This window comes from Bombus affinis, chromosome 5 (assembly GCF_024516045.1).
Source record: "Bombus affinis isolate iyBomAffi1 chromosome 5, iyBomAffi1.2, whole genome shotgun sequence".
Taxonomy (NCBI): Eukaryota; Metazoa; Arthropoda; class Insecta; order Hymenoptera; family Apidae; genus Bombus; species Bombus affinis.
In genome coordinates this window covers 17,468,518-17,489,736 of record NC_066348.1, presented here as the reverse complement: position 1 = coordinate 17,489,736, position 21,219 = coordinate 17,468,518, and the positions used below count along the sequence as shown (strand labels likewise).

General features: G+C 35.7%; 4 protein-coding genes and 1 long non-coding RNA gene across 11 annotated transcripts; 2 read left to right on the top strand and 3 right to left on the bottom strand.

Moving 5' to 3' along the window:
• Nucleotides 1-957: 957 nt before the first annotated feature.
• Nucleotides 958-2,214, bottom strand: LOC126916280 (cytochrome b5-like). 2 transcript variants are annotated; one of them, XM_050721928.1, is made up of 4 exons: nt 2,074-2,214; nt 1,853-1,981; nt 1,698-1,756; nt 958-1,350 (listed from the first exon to the last, which is right to left on the bottom strand). In XM_050721928.1, the coding sequence occupies exons 1-4, from the start codon at nt 2,209-2,211 to the stop codon at nt 1,260-1,262; spliced, it is 417 nt and encodes a 138-aa protein (XP_050577885.1). In that variant the 5' UTR covers nt 2,212-2,214; the 3' UTR covers nt 958-1,259. The 2 variants fall into 2 exon arrangements, with proteins under 2 accessions (XP_050577885.1, XP_050577886.1); XM_050721929.1 differs by having other exon boundaries at nt 958-1,344.
• A 603-nt stretch (nt 2,215-2,817) lies between these two features.
• LOC126916274 (torsin-1A-like) lies at nt 2,818-5,067 on the top strand. Of its 2 annotated transcripts, XM_050721921.1 has the most exons (5): nt 2,818-2,892; nt 3,052-3,313; nt 3,398-3,663; nt 3,739-3,826; nt 3,944-5,067. In XM_050721921.1, the coding sequence occupies exons 2-5, from the start codon at nt 3,127-3,129 to the stop codon at nt 4,333-4,335; spliced, it is 933 nt and encodes a 310-aa protein (XP_050577878.1). In that variant the 5' UTR covers nt 2,818-2,892; nt 3,052-3,126; the 3' UTR covers nt 4,336-5,067. The 2 variants fall into 2 exon arrangements, with proteins under 2 accessions (XP_050577878.1, XP_050577877.1); XM_050721920.1 differs by having other exon boundaries at nt 3,739-5,067.
• Nucleotides 4,013-9,131, bottom strand: LOC126916267 (protein vav). 2 transcript variants are annotated; one of them, XM_050721904.1, is made up of 9 exons: nt 8,933-9,131; nt 8,228-8,748; nt 8,081-8,149; nt 7,786-7,912; nt 6,734-7,096; nt 6,337-6,657; nt 5,865-6,269; nt 5,520-5,791; nt 4,013-5,448 (listed from the first exon to the last, which is right to left on the bottom strand). In XM_050721904.1, exons 2-9 carry the CDS (start codon nt 8,635-8,637, stop codon nt 5,091-5,093), a joined length of 2,325 nt encoding a protein of 774 aa, XP_050577861.1. In that variant the 5' UTR covers nt 8,638-8,748; nt 8,933-9,131; the 3' UTR covers nt 4,013-5,090. The 2 variants fall into 2 exon arrangements, with proteins under 2 accessions (XP_050577861.1, XP_050577860.1); XM_050721903.1 differs by lacking the exon at nt 7,786-7,912 and adding an exon at nt 7,269-7,458.
• A 78-nt stretch (nt 9,132-9,209) lies between these two features.
• Nucleotides 9,210-12,492, top strand: LOC126916272 (plancitoxin-1). 3 transcript variants are annotated; one of them, XM_050721916.1, is made up of 9 exons: nt 9,210-9,315; nt 9,672-9,925; nt 10,078-10,293; nt 10,740-10,861; nt 11,012-11,189; nt 11,312-11,804; nt 11,888-11,990; nt 12,071-12,209; nt 12,277-12,492. In XM_050721916.1, exons 3-9 carry the CDS (start codon nt 10,225-10,227, stop codon nt 12,382-12,384), a joined length of 1,212 nt encoding a protein of 403 aa, XP_050577873.1. In that variant the 5' UTR covers nt 9,210-9,315; nt 9,672-9,925; nt 10,078-10,224; the 3' UTR covers nt 12,385-12,492. The 3 variants fall into 3 exon arrangements, with proteins under 3 accessions (XP_050577873.1, XP_050577875.1, XP_050577874.1); XM_050721918.1 differs by lacking the exon at nt 10,078-10,293 and having other exon boundaries at nt 10,743-10,861; XM_050721917.1 differs by lacking the exon at nt 10,078-10,293.
• Nucleotides 12,493-15,808: 3,316 nt separating this feature from the next.
• Nucleotides 15,809-19,322, bottom strand: LOC126916283 (uncharacterized). 2 transcript variants are annotated; one of them, XR_007710510.1, is made up of 3 exons: nt 18,932-19,322; nt 18,613-18,838; nt 15,809-17,936 (listed from the first exon to the last, which is right to left on the bottom strand). It is a non-coding gene; the product is annotated as an uncharacterized LOC126916283 (long non-coding RNA). The 2 variants fall into 2 exon arrangements; XR_007710511.1 differs by having other exon boundaries at nt 15,809-18,838.
• Nucleotides 19,323-21,219: the final 1,897 nt, after the last annotated feature.

The window sequence follows — 21,219 nt, the reverse complement described above, 5'->3', positions numbered from 1 at the left end:
AAGGGGAAATTGAAAGAGCGACAAGGAAAGGAAGATAGTAGTACGAGCGCCTAGCGTCGGCGCTCAAATTCGCTCGATATCGTTTTTCCCTCTTTCGACTTCTATCAGATATCTATTAATTTATTTTTTCATACATTGAATACTTTCTGTTTTCCTATCATTCCACTATTAGGCATGTTACCAGTTTCAATGGATGGTAAATATTTGAAAATTTTTATCCACGTCTACGTGTAATTACATAGATAGAAATATGCAGTTTGTCATATAAAATAAATTGATAAAGCGATAAATGATACAGAGAAAATAAGTAAGGAAGATATAGATATGTTTAATGTACACCTTTACTTTTTATGCAATTATAAGAATAATACTGATCACAGGTAAATGTGTGAAATAATGTTATAAGTAGTAATAGTGAGGCTGTAAATTTCAATATTATTGACTAAGTAGCTCTATGTTACAACTGAAGACCATATTTGCGTTTTAACAAATTATAGTAAGTAATTATAGTATAAAAGTCATGCTTTTATTATATTCAAGCGATTTTAATAAGAAGATATATATATATATATATATATATATATATATTTGTGAGATAATGGATTATTAAATTATTAAATACAATATTGGAAATATAATAGAACATATTTTATAATATATATAATTTTACAATAGAAAACTTAACAATTTCATTCTCCTAATATTAGAAAATATTGCATCGATTATACATGTAAACTAATTTTAAATATGTTTTTGACAAATGCAACTTTAAGAATTCTTCTAAATATTGTTTGAATATTTTTTTTTAAATAATTCTTAATTTGCTCATATATTCTTTAACTAAGTTTAAATATCTTTATGTATACAATCAGAATGGTAACTGCACTCAATGTGTTTTTAAAATATTGATCTAGAGCCAACTCTTGTTCCTTTGTTTCACAGGAACTTCTGTACCAGTATGTAAATAAAATTATTTTATTTTTGTACTTGCAGTTAATATAATTCGTATTATTACATGTGTATGAAACACGCGCGCGTGTGTTTATGTATATATGTGTGTATGCGTGTGTTTATGTAAATATAACAAATGAATTTTTGTTTTCTAAATGTTTTTATGCTAGGCCAGCTTGTGCGTGCAATTTCATGTCATAAAACAAGACTGTAGTTATGTGCAATATACATAGTATTCTTTGATTAATTATTTATAACATTCGTTTATGTATAATACACATTACAAAAAAATCAATATCAGGAATGATTCAGTGTGCTTTAATAAAGTAACGATAGACAAGAGTCGCCAGTACTCCAAGAGCAATTGGAATCAGCCACGATCGCCAAGAACCACTGCAACTGACAATGATCACATCACGATGCTGTACTGACTATTTGCATATCACGCATTTTGAATTCTGATGATTTTATGAGTTTGAATAGCACAATCACTTACATATGATACAATCATATGGTGACTATATATCAAAATAAAACATATTGCTATAAGTATAATTTTATAATATATTCAGATTTTTAATTGTGCTATCCAATCAATATAAATGACGATGACCGATAATAAATACAACATCAATATAGGAAAGATGTTAATAACAAAATTGTGTACCTGTAATACTTTGGTTAGTAATATATATATATATATATATATATATCTATGTATAATACTAATATATGAAAAAATATACCTAGAATTATCTACATCAGACACATCAGTTACATCATTGCTTCCCTGTGTTCTTTCCTCCTAAAATTAACAATTTGTTATTCCTTAATTATTGTTATTGGTAGAAAAAGTAGAAATTGGTAAGAAAGACATAAAATTATTAAACTTTATACATACTTCTACTAATTCTCCAATTTTGAATACCTCCATTAATTCTCTTGCATCACTTGAATGACCAATATCTTCAAATGCTTCTGTACAATCTTGACCACCTTGTTCCAAAAGAACTTCTTTTCCACCAGGATGCTTGAATTTAAAATATAAAATAATTATTTTTATATGCAGTTCTATTAAAAAATGTCAGTTATAAAAGAAATACATATAAAGTATATAATTACATTTCTAAATTGAGACACATTGTAAACTTTATTGTGAATAATAAACCACAGATCTTTACTTTTATTATGCTTAGCAACTTCTTCCCGCGTGTAAAATTTGGTATAACCGGTATCAACAGTGCTATTTTCGGACGCCATATTTTTTCTTCTGCAGTGGACAATATTTTAAAGTAAATATGTAAGTATTATATAAATATTACTGAAAAGAATGAATAAGATATTGATATGTAGTAAATGATGTATTATTTACAGTGTTCAATACGCTAAGCTCTGTTTAAAAAATACAAATCACGCAAAAATTTTATTCCGCGGCTTATGCGTTAGCTACGACTGTTGCTACAGTCTGAATTCTATGATCAGTGATTCGTATACTCATAATAGTAATATTGACCCTATTGACTGCTAAAGAGATCTGTAAAATTATTTATTTTTTCAAGGTTGTCAGGGTTATCTAGGTTATTTTTTTTTTATTATTACTATTTAATTTTAAATAACGTATTAGAAACTATAAATATTACTTTAACAATATAAGGATACGTGCTTTTACGTAAATTGGGTATTTAACGAATGTTAGACACTATGTAATATTATTTACAAGATTTTAACATTCATAGCTTATTGTAATAACTAATTGTATCCTATAAGTTAAAAGTATTTATCGATTTAATAATATAAAGAATTATATTTAGATATAAAACATAAATTGATTTAATTCTATTTAAATATTTATATGGTTATCTTTTATATCAGTTCTCAATTAATAATCCAAAACCTCACACTTTGAAGTTGAACCAATAGGAAATCACCGATTTCAGTTATGTAAGTATCTAAATTAATGATTATAGGTTACAGCTACACCATAAAGCATTTTTTAGAATGCTAGTGTTTATATTGAATGCAGTTCTGTTGATGGAATACGAACGAATATTTTTATGTAAATTGATATTATGATAAATAATTCTTGATATTTTATTTTAGCGTTGGCAAGTGATGTTTAAATTTTACGGAATACGATTAATTTTAACTATACAATTAATTAAATAATAATATACGATGAATTTTGCCAGCATTTTGCCTGTATTTATTGTTATTAATTTATTAACTGTTTGTGTGAAATGTGAATTTTCGGTTATGTCAGTGTTATCATCTGGGTTCAATAAAGTCAGTAAAATAATACAAAATGTACAATGCAATTTTGTAGAATGTTGTACGACCGAATATATTTCTTCTGACATTGACAGTATGTATATTAAGTAGGATAAAGGTTTTGAAGGTTATATGTACGTACATAATCAGATTAACTGGATATATGTGATGATTTTAGAATTAGATGATATTCTTAATAAAGAGCTTTTTGGACAAGAAATTGCTCATCGTGTAATAATAAATGCCTTATATGGACATCTAACTTCATCTAATCCTCCCAAAGCTTTGACTATGAGTTTTCATGGTCCACCAGGAACTGGCAAAACTTACATAAGTCAATTGATTGCTAAGGTTCTTTATAAAAATGGGGACCAAAGCAAATTTTATCATTTTTTTAATGGTCGTAATGACTTTCCTCTTCAGGAAAAAGTAAATGAATATAAGGTATATTTCAACTATTATTAAACGGTTACTTTTCAACTTTAAATTGAATATGATATACTATTTTATATTACACAGGAAGAATTATATACAATTATTATTAATAGTTTACAAAAGTGTGAAAGATCAATGTTTGTATTTGATGAAGTGGATAAAATGCCAGAAGGTTTACTAAATGTTCTTGTACCATTTTTGGATTACAATGCATGGGTTAAATCATGGAGACTTGCAAGCATTTCTATAAATACAAGGAAAGCAATTTACATATTTTTATCCAATACAGGTAGTTCGCGCATTACTCAGCGTTTATTAACACTTTGGGGGGAAGGCAAACAGAGGAGAACAACTAAGCTTCAAGATTTTGAAAATTTAATAAGTATTGGAGCATTCAATGAAAAGGGTGGTTTCTATCATAGTGATACAATAGACTCTAGTGTAATAGACCATTATGTGCCATTTTTACCGCTCGAAGAAGTACATGTGAAAAAGTGTTTAGAAAAAGCTTTTTTAAACAGAGGAGTATATCCTACTAGTGACATGATAGAAGAAGGATTATCATATGTGGTCTTTGGACCTCCTCCACATAATATTTATGCAACTAAAGGCTGTAAAAGACTAGAACAAAAAGTGGCTGCTATTGTATATGCTAATAAAAAGACTAAAATAGAATTTTAGATATATGTATATAAGTATTACCTCTTTTTTATGTTAACATTTCTGTAAGATCTAAATTTTATTGATTATTCTTATTGGCACAATCAGAAAAGTTGTGTAACAATTAAAAAAATAGTACAATTAATTTGTTACAATAATCACGTTGCGATTATTTATATATTTATGTATATGTATCCTTATATTTAAGAAATAGCTAAAATTTTTATCATTAACAGTACAGAATTACAGTATATACAATTGAGTTTTGACAATTGACTTTAAAATATAGTCATAAAGGAGAAAGCTGTCCAGAAGTATAAACATTTGGCGAAGTGTTCTTCTTTTGTATGATTCTAATATACAAGAATAGATAGACAACTTTAATCTTTATGACTTCTTGAAACTTTATTCGTACTGTCATATTATACCGAAAAATAATTATAATTCTTTTGATCTATACAAGTAGCTAAATATATATTTCTTTTTATGCGCTCGGTTGCCGTTTACGAACATGTACTTTCTATTTATATGATTGCGATACAGCACAACCTCAAGTAAAGAGAACAAAATAAATTGTATTTTTATAATGATACTAATGTGTGAGGATAAATTTTTCTATGTTTTATATAATGTAAAAATGCGTTATATCAGTTTATTTTTTCTTTTTGTTCTCCATTGAGGCATGTTTTAATAAAATATTATGATCGCACGATGTAAAACATTTTTTATCGTCGTGCTATCATATGAAGGGAATATCTAAGTAGTATAATTTATGGCTATTCTTCTTCAACATATTCCTTTGGAAAAAACCCTACCTGATCTCCAATCTTTCCCTTCCACCAACCTTTAGCATCACCTTCCTTGCTCAATACTACAACTCTGCAACCCCGCCGTAGGCTCAGCTGATTCCGTTCTCCTCCGCGGAAATCAAATAATGCTTTAGCCAAGACACGTCTATACGGCCATAACAAGCGTTGATCTAATTTTTCAAAATTTTCTGATAACGATGCTCGCTCATAATATTCAACAAGTTCAACTACACTTTTGAAGAAACGAGATTCACTGAGATAATATACATCAGCACCATCAACATCACGTTTAAATACCCTTATATGTTTTACCGCTCCGTCTGCCCTATAATATTAGATTAATATTTTTAAAAAGATTGACACTTATGCAAGGTAATATGTATGTGAAGCTCATACTTGATACTAAGAGCGTAATTGGTTTCGTGTTTCAAACGTGGTTGTCCGGCAGGCCGTACTCGCAGCATATAGGTACCATCTTCACGAGGTTCTAATTTATTTGATGCTGTGTCACGTCCCATTTCTCCTACAAACCATAATTTCACCGAGAGAGCGCGTTCACATGGTAGAGGTGGTGGAGGCGGAGGTGGGGGAGGCACTGGCATACACCGACCCGAATGTGCAATACATTGTTTGTGTACAGCGTAGCGGCAGACTTCACATCGATAGCCCTATTTCGAATGAACAATTTATGAGAAAACCGATGTTACAATATTTAATAACTTTCAATTAATAAAGTTTTACCTGAAAAATTCGACCCTTTAGAAATTTGCCACATCGCTGGCAACTACGTGGAGTGTCAAATGTTGTAAGTTTAAATTTATGATTCGTATTGCGACACGCGGCAGGATTAACATTATCCATTGCATCTTGCAATGCCTTGATCCACATTTGCTTTTGTTCTTCCGTTCTTGCATACAAAGTGTATGCAGTATATTCTTGTTTATGGACCAACAACCATTGATAGGACCATCGAGAATCTCTGCCAAGGGTTCGTCTTCCTGTATGATCTTCTAATCGATAATCATCGAGACGTAAGGTTTCACGATAGCAATATTGCTCTCCTCTACCTGCTTTACAAATCAACACTACTTGTTCGAAAATAAATGCGTAACGAGCTTTTACCCGTTGGTCACCGTGAGCTTTTACCTAGAATATAATCGTAACGTCTTGTTGACATTTAGAATTTCGTACATTATTATTACGAAATTATTACCTTAAGCTCTCCGTCCCTAAGTAATCGTCCAAAATCCTTTAATTGTGCATCTTCTGGAACATCCCAATCGATTATCGATGCCTGAATATCTCTTATAATGTCCAATGTATCTGAGTCACGTTTTACTTCATTAATATATTGTGCTATATCAACCATTACTTCCCTAGCTTTCCCAAGCTGACGCCTATCTTCCAGCCAGTCGCAAGGAGTTTCTTCTACTAGTTTATCGAGTAATAGGTGATACTTCAATACTCTTTGCATCGGGACAGATAAAATATCTCGCAATTTGAATTTGCCATTATTTGCTTCTTGTTGACATCTCTGCAATTACCACTTTCATTAAGAACAAGACACATAGGATATCATATATATTAAAGACAGATGTTTTAAGACATACGATAACTTCTTGATTAACTAATTCATAACGCGCACATGCTTCTTGCAACGTGTTTTGGGCAAGAGTAAGGTTTGCGCAGTAATCGCCGTAAATAAGGAATTTTTCTCGCCAATCGAGAAAAACCTGCGCTAACGCAGCGCCAGTCCTTGCTTTCCGAAGTTGACTATGAAAGCCGGCATGAATTTCTGCTAGTTCCTTTATGCCAAAAAAAATACGTGCAGAATCTTCAGGTCGTAGTAATGAGGAAAGAGGTCTAGCGAAATGTTTAAGTAAACTGTTAAGGACATCCGAATAATTTCGTTCCGTTTCAACAAGTTCTTGAATTACATAGTCCCTTTTTTCACCTCCAGAGATTGCACCATCCTGTTTCACAAAGATCGATAGAAAGTTCTTTTTTATAGGAACAACGTGGGATATAGAATAGTATAAAACGTAACAAAATCAATTATTAATGTTATGATTTACAATTTTAAAATGCCACTGAGATGAATTTTTGATGATCGCATACATGTAAGGAACACAAATATTTAACGACCTGTACAACAGATGGAGGAGGTGGCAAGTGTAGACTACAAAGGTCCTGGTAGATTTCTTCACTTTGAGCATGGCTGCAGTATGCTCCATATCCATCTTCCTCCCCAACTGGATCTTCATTGTCGCCTCCTCCACCTGTCTCGTCGCCTTCTCGCCTTCTAAATCTTCTGCGACGACCTTCGTCTTCACGGCTTTAGCATAAAAATATGAACAGCCATGCACTATTCATGCATGAAAAAAATAAAATTTCTTGCGAACTTAAACTATTTGTAGCAACTCGTTACTAATACTAAATATAGTTAGCACATCAATTTTCAGAGCAAATGCAGAATAAAGTTCAGAATAGTGCCAGTATCACTGTACTGAGATAATTTTGCTATAGACATTTGTACGCGTAAATAATATTTATTTATACATCAAATAAGCAAATGCTCGACTGTCTTCTCTTAGAAATGGAATACAGTGATGTTTGGTACTTTTATTGCAAAACAAACATTTAAGTTGCAAACGACAGATACCTTCTCTGTGGAAGGCCAGTCGTGTTGAGAATTACTCGAGAAACAGAGTAATTCCTGATATACTTGGGATTCATCTACATCCATACTCTTAGGTTTCATGGTAAATGTCCCCACTCCTGTTGTGGGACTAAACCCATTGACATAAATTATAAATAATATAGATATTTTTTGATATATCAATTTTTACGATAATTCTATAAACTTTCTATCTTTAAGCAAAATATATTGTTTGTGTATTTTAGTTGTAAATATATTTATAAATCAAGGAATTTCATTGACAAGTTTGAATGCTTACCCTGCACCAGCACTTTGTAAATCCTTATAAATGTCTTCTTGCGATCTACCATGACCTATAGAAAAGCCTCTGTAACAAATATTTATTGACATAAAAAAATAATATAATTTATGCATAGAAGAGATTATGTAATAATAAATTACTTACGGTATACCCTTACGTCTCAAACGAGGACAGTTTGATAAAGCTGATAAGGTACGTAATACACGAAGGAAATCTGATAGATCAAATAACATAGAAGGTTCAAAAAGTTCAGAATCAGATAAGCCAAATGTAGTTGAACATGCAGATAGAAATACTTTTATATTTCTTAAGCACAAAAATTGTGCCATTTGCGGTTTTTGATTTACATCTTTCATGTCTATACAACCGGGATCCACTGTATTTAAAAGATTACATATCAATACACCATCTCTTAGGGTATATGCTAAATCGACAGCAGTAGCCTCTGGCCAATTTGCTTTATGATCTGCTCTCAAAGCTCCGCATCTTGTTAACCATTTAACACATTCATGCCAACCACTTCCATTATCTGGACTGCTCTCTATTCGGCTCATTTTCTTTTGGTTTTTAATACAAAATATTAAAAATTTATGATTCGGATTCTTTCGATCTATAGTGCATTAGGCCATAAGGACTTTATTAATGTATTTTCTTACGCTGGGAAACTGTAAAGATATAAAAATATGGTTAAAGATAACAGTTTATATGGATATAACTTAACAAATGAAAAAAAAAAAATATCATATCTAAGAGTGCAATTTTAATAGATAAAACTAGCAGTATTATATTAGGATAAAAGACATTATGGATCATATGTCATTGAAGTAATTAATACTTTTGAAAGTATACCTCCATCCGACGAAGAATTTATAAATTGTTTCTTCGTTCTTCTGTCAGTGTTAAGAACATTCTGTAACTAGTTCTATAAAGGAATTCATTATTGTGTTCCTTGTCGGTTCTTAAAAGATATCTCAACGGAATCTGCGGTGCCGCTTAAAATGGTTTATTGGCAGTGTCATTGCTAAGAAAGCATTTGGCGGAATTGTAACTTTAATATACGGTTATTACTTCACACAATGTGCCTTGTTTTCTCATTATAGTATTATGACGTTCGGCTCGCTGCAACTTATGATCGCCATATTGCTACTTCACTGCAGTCGATCATATTATTTTCGTTGCAATGTTTGTTTTATGTATCCAACCATAGGTGGAGTTGAGTGTTTGTGTAAAGTGTAAGTAAACGTTACATTCCGAATTGTTAAAGTTGATCAATTTTTATAAAATCTAATTACTTGTTTACTAAAATGTAATATCTTTTTACATTCGTTTGTAACAATATCATAAATGTAATATATCCAAAATTAATTAAAACTGAATTATAATTTATTGTTCTGACACACATAGTATATATAAGAAATTTAGATACATTATTTAACAAAAAAATTATAAAAATTGTAATATGTTACTTTACGATGATGGTAATGTGGGTTGTTTAAATAATCGAATTATTTTAAATAATCGATACATATTATCATATACTAATTTTATACATATACATAAGTACGACAATAACAAACATTTATTTTAGGAATCGTATTCATTGTTATAAATGTAATGAATATATCGTTTGAAAAAGAAAGTCCTGACCAATGAGCCAATAGGGTAAACAAACTCCAATGACGTAAAGTGATGTTTCATTCATCGTTCTTGACATATTCTTATATATATAGTTACTTCCAATGCTAGTGCAGTGTGTTGAATCATCGATGTAATGACAACACGTCTCCGCTTGAAAGCTGTTGAGTGATATTGTACTGTACTTACACAAAACGGCAGATCACGGTAAATATATCTAATAAATCATTCATCGCGTATAATATGTCTAACATAATATGTATTATGTATACATGTGTATATATGTATATACATAATGCGAATCATTGTATATTCTATTTATCACCATAAAAATTAGAAATATTATACGTTTTATTAAGGAAGAGAGAAAGAAAAGAACGTAGGAAAAGAATGAAGATTTAAAATACTTTAATTTCGTCAATGTACTTGAACGATATTGTACGTTGTTATCATGGCATATATTTTACTATGACTCTGTTTCATGAGTAAAACCTTCAACACGTTTCATGCCGCGCTATTTTCGTACAACTTTCCATTTAGGTCGCGTGCATGAAATACCATTTACAATGAAACAAGTAAGTTTACTGAAACGGTTTACATAAAAAAATACATAGACTACTTCTCTCTTTCTATTGTAAATTAAAAAATATAAAGTGCAAAATACACATATTCATGTAGAAAATTATTAAACTAATCTCTCTTTTTTTTTATACTTTTTGGGGATTATTATATACTTATTGGGGATTATATATTTTCACATAAATAGATATAAATTCGGATGGTGTTTTATTCATACTGCTGTATCATATTTATCTTATCTATGTAGTACTTGTTATTGATATTCGTAATGTTACAATACTTGTGTTACGTGTTAAAGTAGCTACTTATCCTGAAAATATTAACTGATCTGAACCAAAAGTGTATGAAATGCTACATTATCTTTCCTTTTCTCGAATTGGATTTTAAAGAGAATCGTTTAGACATTGTTTTATTTCTGTAATTATTTGTTTTATTCCGGCAGAAGATCGAGAATATGAAAGTTATATTTTACGCAACTACGTTAATAATCTCGAGTAACGTTATATGTGGCGCCCGATACAATAAATTACAATGTAAAGATGAAAAAGATGTACCGGTGGATTGGTAAATATATAAGCGCTTTATTCTCAAATCACTTCTCGCGCAATTAGTTTTACATAAATTACTGCATCCGAGTAGTAATAAGGACATCGTATGAAGATGATAATCAGAAACCGATTTTGACGTAAACTGAAAATAATGCTATTATTTTAGGTACGTGCTTTATAAGTTACCAAAAGTTCATACAAGTAGTAATCCCCTGATTAGAGAAGGAATTGCCTATCTGTACATAACGAATGCAACTATTGAAACCGGTTGGCAAGTGTCTTCTAGGTCCATCGGTTCGAATAATTCCATCCCTGGAATTACATTAGCGCCGCTTTACAATCAGGTAAGCATTTAGCAAACATTAATTAACGACTTTAATTGCGTTCTCATCTCACGATAACAGCAATTATGACGGATTATTAAAAGAAAAAAAAAAGTGAACACTATGATGTTTTATTATTGTAGGATAACAAGAATGAAAGCATATGGAGTTTATATAACGATAGTCCACCAAATTCTTCTTATGCCTGGAGCTTTGGTCACACAAAGGGTGTAGTGATGGCAAATAGTGACCAAGGCTTCTGGTTAATTCACAGCGTTCCAAATTTCCCTCCAGTTCCTAAAAGTGGTGTGCAAACTCGACGGTTAAAAAGGGAAAATATTACTGCCGATGGGAAATACAGTTATCCGGTAAGTGGAACGTTTTACGGACAAAGTTTTTTATGTATTTCCCTTGGCATTGATCAGTTCGATATTATTGGAGAACAATTAATCTACAACGAAATAGCAGTGTACGCGAAAAATATTCCTGATATACTTGGTAAACAGTACCCAGTATTGAAAAATGCGATCAATCAGAAACATATCAAAACTCCTCCCTACAACCATAAAGCTGTAATAAGATCTCTAAGAATGATTGAATTCATTTCGTTTGCTAAGGATGGAAAATGGGGTAAAGGTAAGTAAAAGTTATGCTCGTTAAATTGCATTTCACTATCTTAGAAGATATATTTATACTATATAACTTTAAATTCTGTTCAGATTTATACGGAGATTTTGTAGCGCCACAATTGCAGTCAGATTTATATGTTCAGTCATGGTTGAATGGTCGAGGCAAGTTACCCTCAATTTGTACCCGTAGAAAGTATGTAGTATCGTTTTTTAATCTCTGTTTTGTCATTCTCTATCATTCTTCTTTGTTACAAGAATTCGTCAATTATTCAGAATCTACAACGTTAAAAGCTTCGAATTCGACGTAGCGAATGTGAATTTTGCCAGTAGTCAGGACCATTCAAAATGGGCTATTACAGACACCAAAAAGTCCGCTAATCGCTGGGTTTGCATCGGTGATATCAATAGAGCCGTAAGTATATCTTTCTTTTTTAGAAACATTTACAGTTATAAAACGTCGAAGATATTTCTTTGTTTAGGATACACAGTATTCTCGAGGTGGTGGAATCGTATGTTTCAAAGAGGCTCGTTTGTGGACTGATTATCGTAATATTATAAATGACGTAGAGCCTTGTAATCATACGTAAAGACTTTGGCAAGATACAATGCGTTCATTTGCCACTGTTTACAATGAAAGTTACATACCTGATAAAACATTAACGTGTAGAAAAGATACTAATAAAATGTATACGATAGCTTGAGAGTTTCAAGGATATTTTATACGAACGAGTCCATAAAAGAAGAAAAACGGGTATCTCTTTAAAAGCATGAATCATTGGTATATATACGAGTGTACATATAGATAGAAGATCCTGAAATAACGACGTTTTAATCGATTTTACATTATGTCTGTAACGGATATTTCATCGATATACATAGTAAAGTTGTACGACACCAGTGTGAGGATACAAAGTAATAACCGTCATATTAACTGCAGTTTACTTGCAAGTGTATAAAGAAGAGGTCTCGGTGGCTCTCTATTACTGTGGAATAAGGACGAACGACGGGGATCAGAAGCAGTTCTTAAATTGGATTTTATGAAAGGCGGCAGCGACTCTTCCTGCACCGCCTCTAGTTTCGTCTTTCTTTTTCTCAACCGTGCTTATTGTCTATCTAAGGAAATTGCAGAGGAGCTCGACGTGCCGTTAATGAAAGAAAAAAGAAAGTTGTCGAGGTTTAGTAAGCGGAAGGAGGGAGAAACGATTTGCTCTTTAATGAAAATTCCAAGAAATCGGCTGAACTTTGGTCCGTTCTTTATCGGCTGTTTCAAGTTTCTCGATCACTTTGATAGACTTTGTTTCAGAGATTTCTTTACTTTGCGGAGAAAAAACGGTTGTCCAAATATTGCATCGGTAAGAGTTATCATCAATAAATACAATAAATGCATGTTGCATCACGCGGCCTTGACCTATGATCCCATCTTTAATATTTCCTTATGGCGAATAAATACAATGCTCGTGTTGTGAAGCGAACGATACGAATACGATCGACGCAGCCTCGTCAATCACTAGAGAAACGTTAGGACAACAGAAAGAAAAAGAGAAAAGAGATAAACTGGTTTGGATGAAAAGGTCGATGGGTGGAGAAGGTGGATGGGGTTAAAATTCGTAGGTGTTCATCCAGGCGTGAATCAACCGTTGCATGCTGCCAGGAGACAAAACAACGGCGAAAACAAGAAGCGAGGGAGTTCGGTAAAGCATCTGGAAGCGGATGCTTGGAAAAACAAGCTGGCTGTCGCTGAAAGGGGATTAAGAGCAGAAACGCAGAGATTCCTTTAATACAGAGCTGGCAGCTGGCAGCTGGCAACACTCGGTCAATTTCTTGAAGTCTACATTGTCATACTTATTCATTGCTGAGATTCGAAAAAACAGACTCCGGTACTTTTTACTTTCGATGTGTGTGTGTGTGTGTGTGTGTGTGCGCGCGCGCGCGCGCCTGTACATACACATATTTATACATATATTCATCGTCGTTCGATGTATCGAAATCGTCATTTATTATATTTCTTCCGACTATCGATGTATGAAAAGGTTTGTTCGCGGCGCTGATGCATATAGCAGAGAAAATATGATTTATCAGAAGAAATTCTTTCGCAAAAATGACATATTTTGAAAAAAAAACGGGAGATCGTATCGTAGCAAGTTAGTGAAATATCATTGATATATGTGTTTCATGTCACGTACCGTTGAGTTGGCGTGCTCGATGGGGCGCAGATTTCGGTTAAAGTACATAGCAGTGTCGTAAAAGGCCATGAAATTTTGGCGGCTGGAAAGATGAGAAGACGATGCTGCGGTGTTCGCAGCGATATTTCAGCATTAAAGGCACCCTGTTCTGCATACTAAAATCTTGTGCACCGTCCAAATATACGCGCAACGTTATATGCACGAAACCATCGTGTGTCGTGCTCCGCGTGTGTACTTAAGCACGTTAACGATGCGCATGCGCGAGCTTCCACCATCCTTTTTCCTCCGGTTACCAACATCCTGCGGCCTTTATCACCTATCCTAGCTTCGTGTCTATAGTTTATGTACAGGTATGTATCGTACCGGGTAGCTTTACGTGTGAACTTTAATATTGCCTTATATCTATTCATATCGTGTGTGAGAGAGAAATCATAGTGGCTCCTTTTAGTTGAAAATGAGACTCTGCCGGCTTTCACTGTTGCGACGATATATCAACTCAACGGTTTTCCCGCGATCGTGATGAATCGTTACGCTTTGGTAAGTAAAAAACACTTGATAATCGCTATCGATCAATAAGTAACGTCGGAAAACTGGGTTAAGTTTTGGTAGACGGTTCCTTCAAATTCGATCAATTCGAAATCGAATATATTTATATATAGGTTAAGATCGTGATCGATGGTTACACGTGTTTCTAGATTCAATTGTATATGCCTATGTAACAAAGGTATCTATAGCTTAATATTAATAAAATAATATAACAAAATTAAAACTTTGACGGATATTATGTAACGATCGTATGATTGGTAACGACTTGATCCTACACGGTAACGCAGTTCTCTTTTAAACGTGTACGTTGTTCGATGAGGAGATACGTAAACGTAATACACGAATATAAATAAAAACGTACACGTACATAGGTGCAGCACTGGAGGTTTATTGTGGCGCGAGTGCATCGCTACTGTACCGGGAACTGCATTAAGGCGGTAGGAACTATCAGGGAGGTTCTCTCTAGTTGCAACATCGCCGGCAAACTACCTCGAACAACTGTCTCGGCGTAACCGAACTCGAATACATCACCGTCGTAGTTTCAACCCGGAGCTTCCGGTACTTACTGAGAACTTATCAGGCGACGGAAGTGTCGTTGACTCATAACCGTCGACTTATTACTTCCTCGTTGTCGGATTTGCAAATCGAAGATAAGATATTTCAGTCCTCCTCGCCTAGATATTTTACTTTTTCTCGCGTTCTTTTAGAGATAGTTTGTTCTTATATCGAAAGATTATGAAACGCGGAACGAAAAGGAATTATAAAAAGGACAGGATAGGAAAGTAGGGGTATGCGGGTGTGGGTGAGATAAGGGTAACGGTACTGGTAACGGGAGTAGAATCAGAGGGTAGCAAGTAGAAAATCGCAAACGCAATGTTAAGACTTGTAGCGTAGCGAGGCGGTCCGCTCTCGTACAGACGCGGTAGAGAATAATTCAAGTAGGTAGAAACTGGAAGGATGAGGGCGAGGGTTGCGTGGCGGTGGAAATTGCGGATGGCAGGGGTAAAGCTGCAGCACTCCGCTTAGACAAAGCCTAACGAAGCTTCTATTCAGCAACAGTAGGCATCACGAGGCCCAACTTCACTTCTATTATACTTACTCGTCGGCACGAAGTGAATTCCATCCATCAACGGAATTCCAGGCTAAGCAGCTCTCGGCTGCCTGGCATCTCCATCTCTGGCACGAGAGGTATTCTCTCCTTTTTTGGGGTTGCATCCTCTTTGTCTTTACCTCGTCGCTTAAAGTACCCGGTGTTTCCTTCTTTTCGTCGTCAACCTTCTCCTTTTCGTTTCTCTATATGTATACAGTGTTCTCTTCCATTCGGGAAACGGCTTTTCTATTAGTCGCTCTATCGATCTTTCGTTCGTTCGTTTTGTTACACGCGATCGAATTCGCAGTCGGATCGACGACGGTAACTAGCAAGTATTTACGAAACGATAGAGGAAACGAAGAAATATAAAATCTAGTATCCGATAAGAAACGATTCTGGAATCTGTTCTTACCGTACTCTTCAGTTATTTCTACTTGCTTTTTTCTTTCCGTCGTCGTCCTTTTTTCTCGTACGGTCGTAGACTTATCGACAGCCGAGGATATGTTGGCGCGAATCTGTGGCTAGGATAAGCGCGTCTCCAGCGTAATAAAACTCCCGGAGGGAAGCCGGGTCCGTTAGTCGGAACTTTTCTTTCAAGGAGAAAAGGCAGAAGAAGAGGTGGAAGAAGTGGAAGAGGAAGAGGAAGAAGAAGAAGAAGAATCAATCCCGTAACGTCGACTGGGTTTATGTATAGTCCAACTCTTCAGACCGTAACGAAACTTTAGTTTTCATTACAAAAATATCATTCTTTTTTTTTTATCTGTATCAGATTTTTATCTTACGTTACGATCTTCCAGCTACAGATCAAGAATTCGTATATTCCATTTGTTGCAAGTGCAACTTTCGGATAGTTCGCAAACGATGAACTGTCAGAAATGGAAAGTGAATTCGATCGCGAATGAACGTTCATTAGCAATCTGCTGTTCGATTTGAAAAAGATCCGCGGTTGGTGAAATCGTTAACGAAGCGATCAAAAGAAGAAACAAACGAAAAGGGAAAAACTCAATAGCGAGAAATGCAAGAAATGCAAATGGAATGGTCGTTGCTGAGTATCTGGAAAGCTTCGGTGAAGTAATTGAGCGCGTGATCAATAAGCTTAACTTTCTGGTGGAACGAGTCTAGACAGAATGCAGGAACAAGTAGGAAATAAGAGATAAACGAGCGAGCAATGTTTCCCATTAGTAATTGTCGGGTATCGTCAACAAGATCCTCGGTATGAATTTAGTATGATCCGAGCATTTATAGATTAATTCATTCTGATATTGCGATAATAAGAAAGAAGAAAGAAAGATTGGGAAGAACAGGAGAAAAGAGGAAGGTGTCTGTCAAGATGTAAAATTTATTTGTACGAAGAGGAGGAGGAAGATATGTCTACCAACGCGTCAATCGACGTCCAAGTTATAATCGATTCACGACGGAAAACTACGTAAATAGGAATCTAAAGAATCGTGTCCTACGGCGAAATTTTCACCTTGCTGCTATTTCAAATACAGTTAAAGCGCGAAGTAAAACTTAAAGCTTTGGGCGACAAGAATCTCGAGAGAAATGGACCAATTACATGCTGCGAATAAATCTACGAGGCATTCCGAGTTAACGTATGACTAGTGCGGGCCGAGAAAGGAAATAGAGGGGAGGAGTAAAAAGGAAGAGACAGACGAAGCCCGGGGATAAAGGTAGCGAAAAGGATACAAGAGAAAAGCAGATGAAGTAGGTAGAGGTGTTAGATGGGATGGTCTTCATTGTGTTCTCTGGCAAATTTTGTTGGACAATGGAAAGGGTTGATTTGGTGCTCATGAATGTATATTACATTAGCGCCCATGCTACTTTGGGATTTGAGGTAACAAGTTTTCCTATCCTCTCTGACTTTTTCTTGCCTTTCGGTTCGCTTTATCCTCTCGCATTATTTCTTCTCTCGTTATTTCATCCGCTCTCGTTGATCCGAGTAAACGATAACGCGAAAATTATCATCGATCGAAACCATCGCGCTTTGAAATTAATTTTGTACGACACGTTTCAAAGTTAGAAATTGGTCCCACGCGATAGAACGCTTTGATGATTAAACGTCGTTCGTATTACATATGGAAAATGTATCGGTTTGTAGAGTAAACCTTTAACGAGCGATGTTTTCCATTAGCCTCTTGTATCGAACGTCTAAAATTTCGGAAAGATCCGGCCGTGTCGAGGGTTCTAGCCTTAATCAGTGTCTTCGATAAACCATCGAAGGAAAGAGATTCTCGTGTTGGCAAACCGTGGAGGTAGAAACAGACGTTGAACGTTAGACAGGCTGCTCGGAGATCCGACCGGTATTTACAGAAGCAATCTAGAACAGGCAAACCAGAACCGCTTCGCTTCTATTCTCTCCCTTTCTCTCAGACTTTCTCTTCTTCTCTCTCGACGTAGATAGAGGAGTACTCGAAGAGCATTTGTGTGCCGTTCGCAAGGTAGGTAGGTGGTGAGGCATCGAGGGATGCATTAGCGGTCTGAAAATGCGCCAGTGAGTGGCACAGGTTTGTCTGGCAGATAGAGAAATGCGCGTGCTTAAGAAACAGGCTAAACGGAATATGTGTCGGTGAAGCTGTCAAAATGAAAACATTTCCTGTTACGGGACGAATATAAAGAGACGTACCGATAAAAATGCACGTAATCAAAGACGGATGCGGAGAACTGGGTTTAAAATGCCGACAACGTGGAAACGCAGATAATATAGTCACGATATAGTCGCGTTGCGAGATAAAACGCAAAAATGGTACATCGTGTCGTCAGAGTCGATATCGTTTATATGGAATCGTAATATTATTGAAAAAATCAAGGACGCGGAATGGAATGGAAGTGTTTCGGAGAAATGGTGAAAAGGAGAAGCAGACGTGACACGAAACGAGGATCTTGGAAGAATAAGAGAAACGTACGAGACGGGGAAGGTTAACGGTTAGTTTACTTATATCACGCAGCAGCCTAGACTCGAGACAATCGGCAACGAAAGGGTACAAACTACTTACTTGTTTTAAGCGGTGATTCCACTTTGTTCGCTTTCACCGTTTGTTCGAGAGTTGGGAAAGAGGTTGCCACTTGGAAACATACCGTAGGGCGGTTTACCGACCGCAGCCTCCTTTCACACACGGCTTTCGAGAAAAACAATCGCAACCAGTGGAATCGAACGACACGTTTGTATATCAGCGAATCGAATTAATTCGCCTATCACGCGGAATTTTGATGCCGCCGCTCCTGTAAAGTCAAACGAATCCAATTATTTCGTGGAAATTTTCTAATTTTTCCCCATTTCAGCTACTATAGAGAAATCTCTCGCTAATTGCTCACTTTTCTGCCTCTTCTGCGTGTCTCTCGAAACTCGACCACGCGGATCATCGAGTGTCGTTCTTCTTTGTTAACAAATGTCGTCAAGTCCGTCTAGCCAAGCGGAGAGACAGACGCGGAAGGTCTCGTACATGCTTTCTCGAGTATCCTTCAGCTCAAGAGGGTCTCTCTCGAGCGTGTCTACTAGCGGCAACCTTGCCAACCGTGTCGACTATCTCAGCTTCTGATAAAATGGGTGACGAAATAACCCTCCTCGTTTTCGAAGTTGCGTACTATACGAGTTCCGTCGTCGCATCTGTTTCTTATACAACGATTAGCCTTTCCAACTCGATCTCGAGATCTCTGTCGATCATCTTGCATCCTCGGGTACGGATGAGAAATGGCGGGCTTTATTGCTTCGTACAGGCACCGAGGACGTACAACGTAGATTACTTTATTCTCCGTACCTATAAAAATGAAATCTAATCGTTCTACTTCTTCGCTACGCTTTATCTACGGTCATCAACGGCGTAGAATAAAATTAGATAGGGACTTTTGTAGATTTATATTACTTTTTGTATCGCGAACATACACGCGAAGAAGATGAGAAGTAGAAAGCGCTCGGTACAATTGGCTTGCTAGCTAGACGTCGTTGTAATAAAAAACGAGGTCGATGGAAAAAGACGACGAAGACGAGAACGAGGACGACAACGTTTACTTTTCTCTTTCGTAGAAGGGACTCTTGACAAGATTTGCCTTGGTATACGGTTCCGGAGGAGACGAAGACCAACGTAAAACACGATCTTCGTAGGCTGAGTAAGCAAGACCAACGAGAGAACGTACGAGAAGATAGAGGACTGGGGAAGGTCAAGAGGAGAAAAAGAAAAAAACAAAAGCTTCTATCCCAACGTATTCTTTTTTATTATTTTCCGTAGTTTAGTTAGAATCGACTTCATTGATCCTGCATTCTGTCCTTTCTCCCTCCTCTCTTATTTTATCGCATCCACCTTCTCTCGTTTATTCTTAGCTTTTCGCTGGCCATGCTCGTAAATCGAAATCAACTCGGAAGAGTCGTATGCTCTCGTTTCGCTTGTCACGAATCATTTTATATATAGCCTACAGCCTAGCGATTCCGAGCTTGTCAGTTGTTAAAACTTCTCTGGTTCCATTTTCTAAATGTAGCTTTAGAACGTAATTACATCGTACGACAACGACGAATTTATCCGAAACATACGATCGAACCCGTAATAGACGCATCATGCACAAAGCATTAGGAATTTGCGTCGGCTGAACCAAAGTTCAGAGGTTTCGTCAAGTTGGAGTTTCTCGTTTCGTACGTTCCATTCGACTCGACGTTCTGTTTCGCAAAAGAGGCGTCGCGGTAACGTAGTCTCGTTCGCGGAGAACTTACTCGAACTCTGTCTGTATTGCTTAGCGTCTGAACTTTCGATGGCGAAGCTTTGGCAAACTGCGCTGCAATTACGATTCGATAAATAGGAACGTTCGAACGTTAGTGTGTGACACTGGTCGAAGAAACCTTTATTTTCTAGCTACAGTCTGTTTTCCTTACGAGTTTGCGACATTTGTCCACACATGTAAATTATACAGAGAATTATTTGTAACCTTACACGCGATATTGCTATTACGCATAAGAGCTAACGAAATAGAGAATCGTAAGATTTTTCTTCGTTTTCCTTAGTTTACTCGCGATAACGTGGCAAATGAAGCGTTTCATGGAATATTTAGAATCATCCTATATCGTGTTGTAGTAATAAGGGGCGTAGGAATGGTAACGTGACGCTTGAATCCTTTGAAATAAAACTCTGTCTCTGAATCCGACACCCTCGTCTAGGTTCTTTACAATTTCAAGACTTTCTTTTTTTACGTCATATTTTCTCTCCGTTATTTTCCTTCTTCGTTGGATCCTATTCCAGCCGCTTTTTCTTACATATATCCCTTAACGTCTCCCTCTCTCTGCTCTTTATTTGTTTTAAATGGGAGAATAGCGTCTTCTCAGACATTTCCCTTGCATCTTTCGCCAGAATACCGTACTTTCTAGATCTTTGCATCCTTCTTGCCTTCTCGCGTTTGGAGAGAGATACTATGCAATCGATACTATCGACGATATTCATTAGCAACTATTACGCGGCGATGTTTCAACGTGCGTATAACGATGGAAACGTGCCTGTCTTACCTTCGAACGGAAATCATAAAGGAAATTTAGCCAGCGGTAAAGTTTGCGTATTTACGTCGAAATCGCATTTATGCGCCGTTTAATTACCGAGTAGAACGATGTTCGTCGGTGCACTACC

Excerpts from the sequence above, each read along its gene's own strand:
- LOC126916280 (XM_050721928.1), bottom strand. The coding sequence starts at position 2,211 with ATGGCGTCCGAAAATAGCACTGTTGATACCGGTTATACCAAATTTTAC. Across the intron at positions 1,982-2,073 it reads ATGTGTCTCAATTTAGAAAT|CATCCTGGTGGAAAAGAAGT; the intron begins GTAATTATATAC and ends TTTAAATTCAAG. Across the intron at positions 1,351-1,697 it reads TCTGATGTAGATAATTCTAG|TTGCAGTGGTTCTTGGCGAT; the intron begins GTATATTTTTTC and ends GATCATTGTCAG.
- LOC126916274 (XM_050721920.1), top strand. The coding sequence starts at position 3,127 with ATGAATTTTGCCAGCATTTTGCCTGTATTTATTGTTATTAATTTATTA. Across the intron at positions 3,314-3,397 it reads TATTTCTTCTGACATTGACA|AATTAGATGATATTCTTAAT; the intron begins GTATGTATATTA and ends TGATGATTTTAG. Across the intron at positions 3,664-3,738 it reads AAAAAGTAAATGAATATAAG|GAAGAATTATATACAATTAT; the intron begins GTATATTTCAAC and ends TATATTACACAG.
- LOC126916267 (XM_050721903.1), bottom strand. The coding sequence starts at position 8,637 with ATGAGCCGAATAGAGAGCAGTCCAGATAATGGAAGTGGTTGGCATGAA. Across the intron at positions 8,150-8,227 it reads TTGAGACGTAAGGGTATACC|AGGCTTTTCTATAGGTCATG; the intron begins GTAAGTAATTTA and ends TATTTGTTACAG. Across the intron at positions 7,097-7,268 it reads CTCCTCCATCTGTTGTACAG|GATGGTGCAATCTCTGGAGG; the intron begins GTCGTTAAATAT and ends TTTGTGAAACAG.
- LOC126916272 (XM_050721916.1), top strand. The coding sequence starts at position 10,225 with ATGCCGCGCTATTTTCGTACAACTTTCCATTTAGGTCGCGTGCATGAA. Across the intron at positions 10,294-10,739 it reads TACCATTTACAATGAAACAA|AAGATCGAGAATATGAAAGT; the intron begins GTAAGTTTACTG and ends TTATTCCGGCAG. Across the intron at positions 12,210-12,276 it reads TCGGTGATATCAATAGAGCC|GATACACAGTATTCTCGAGG; the intron begins GTAAGTATATCT and ends TTCTTTGTTTAG.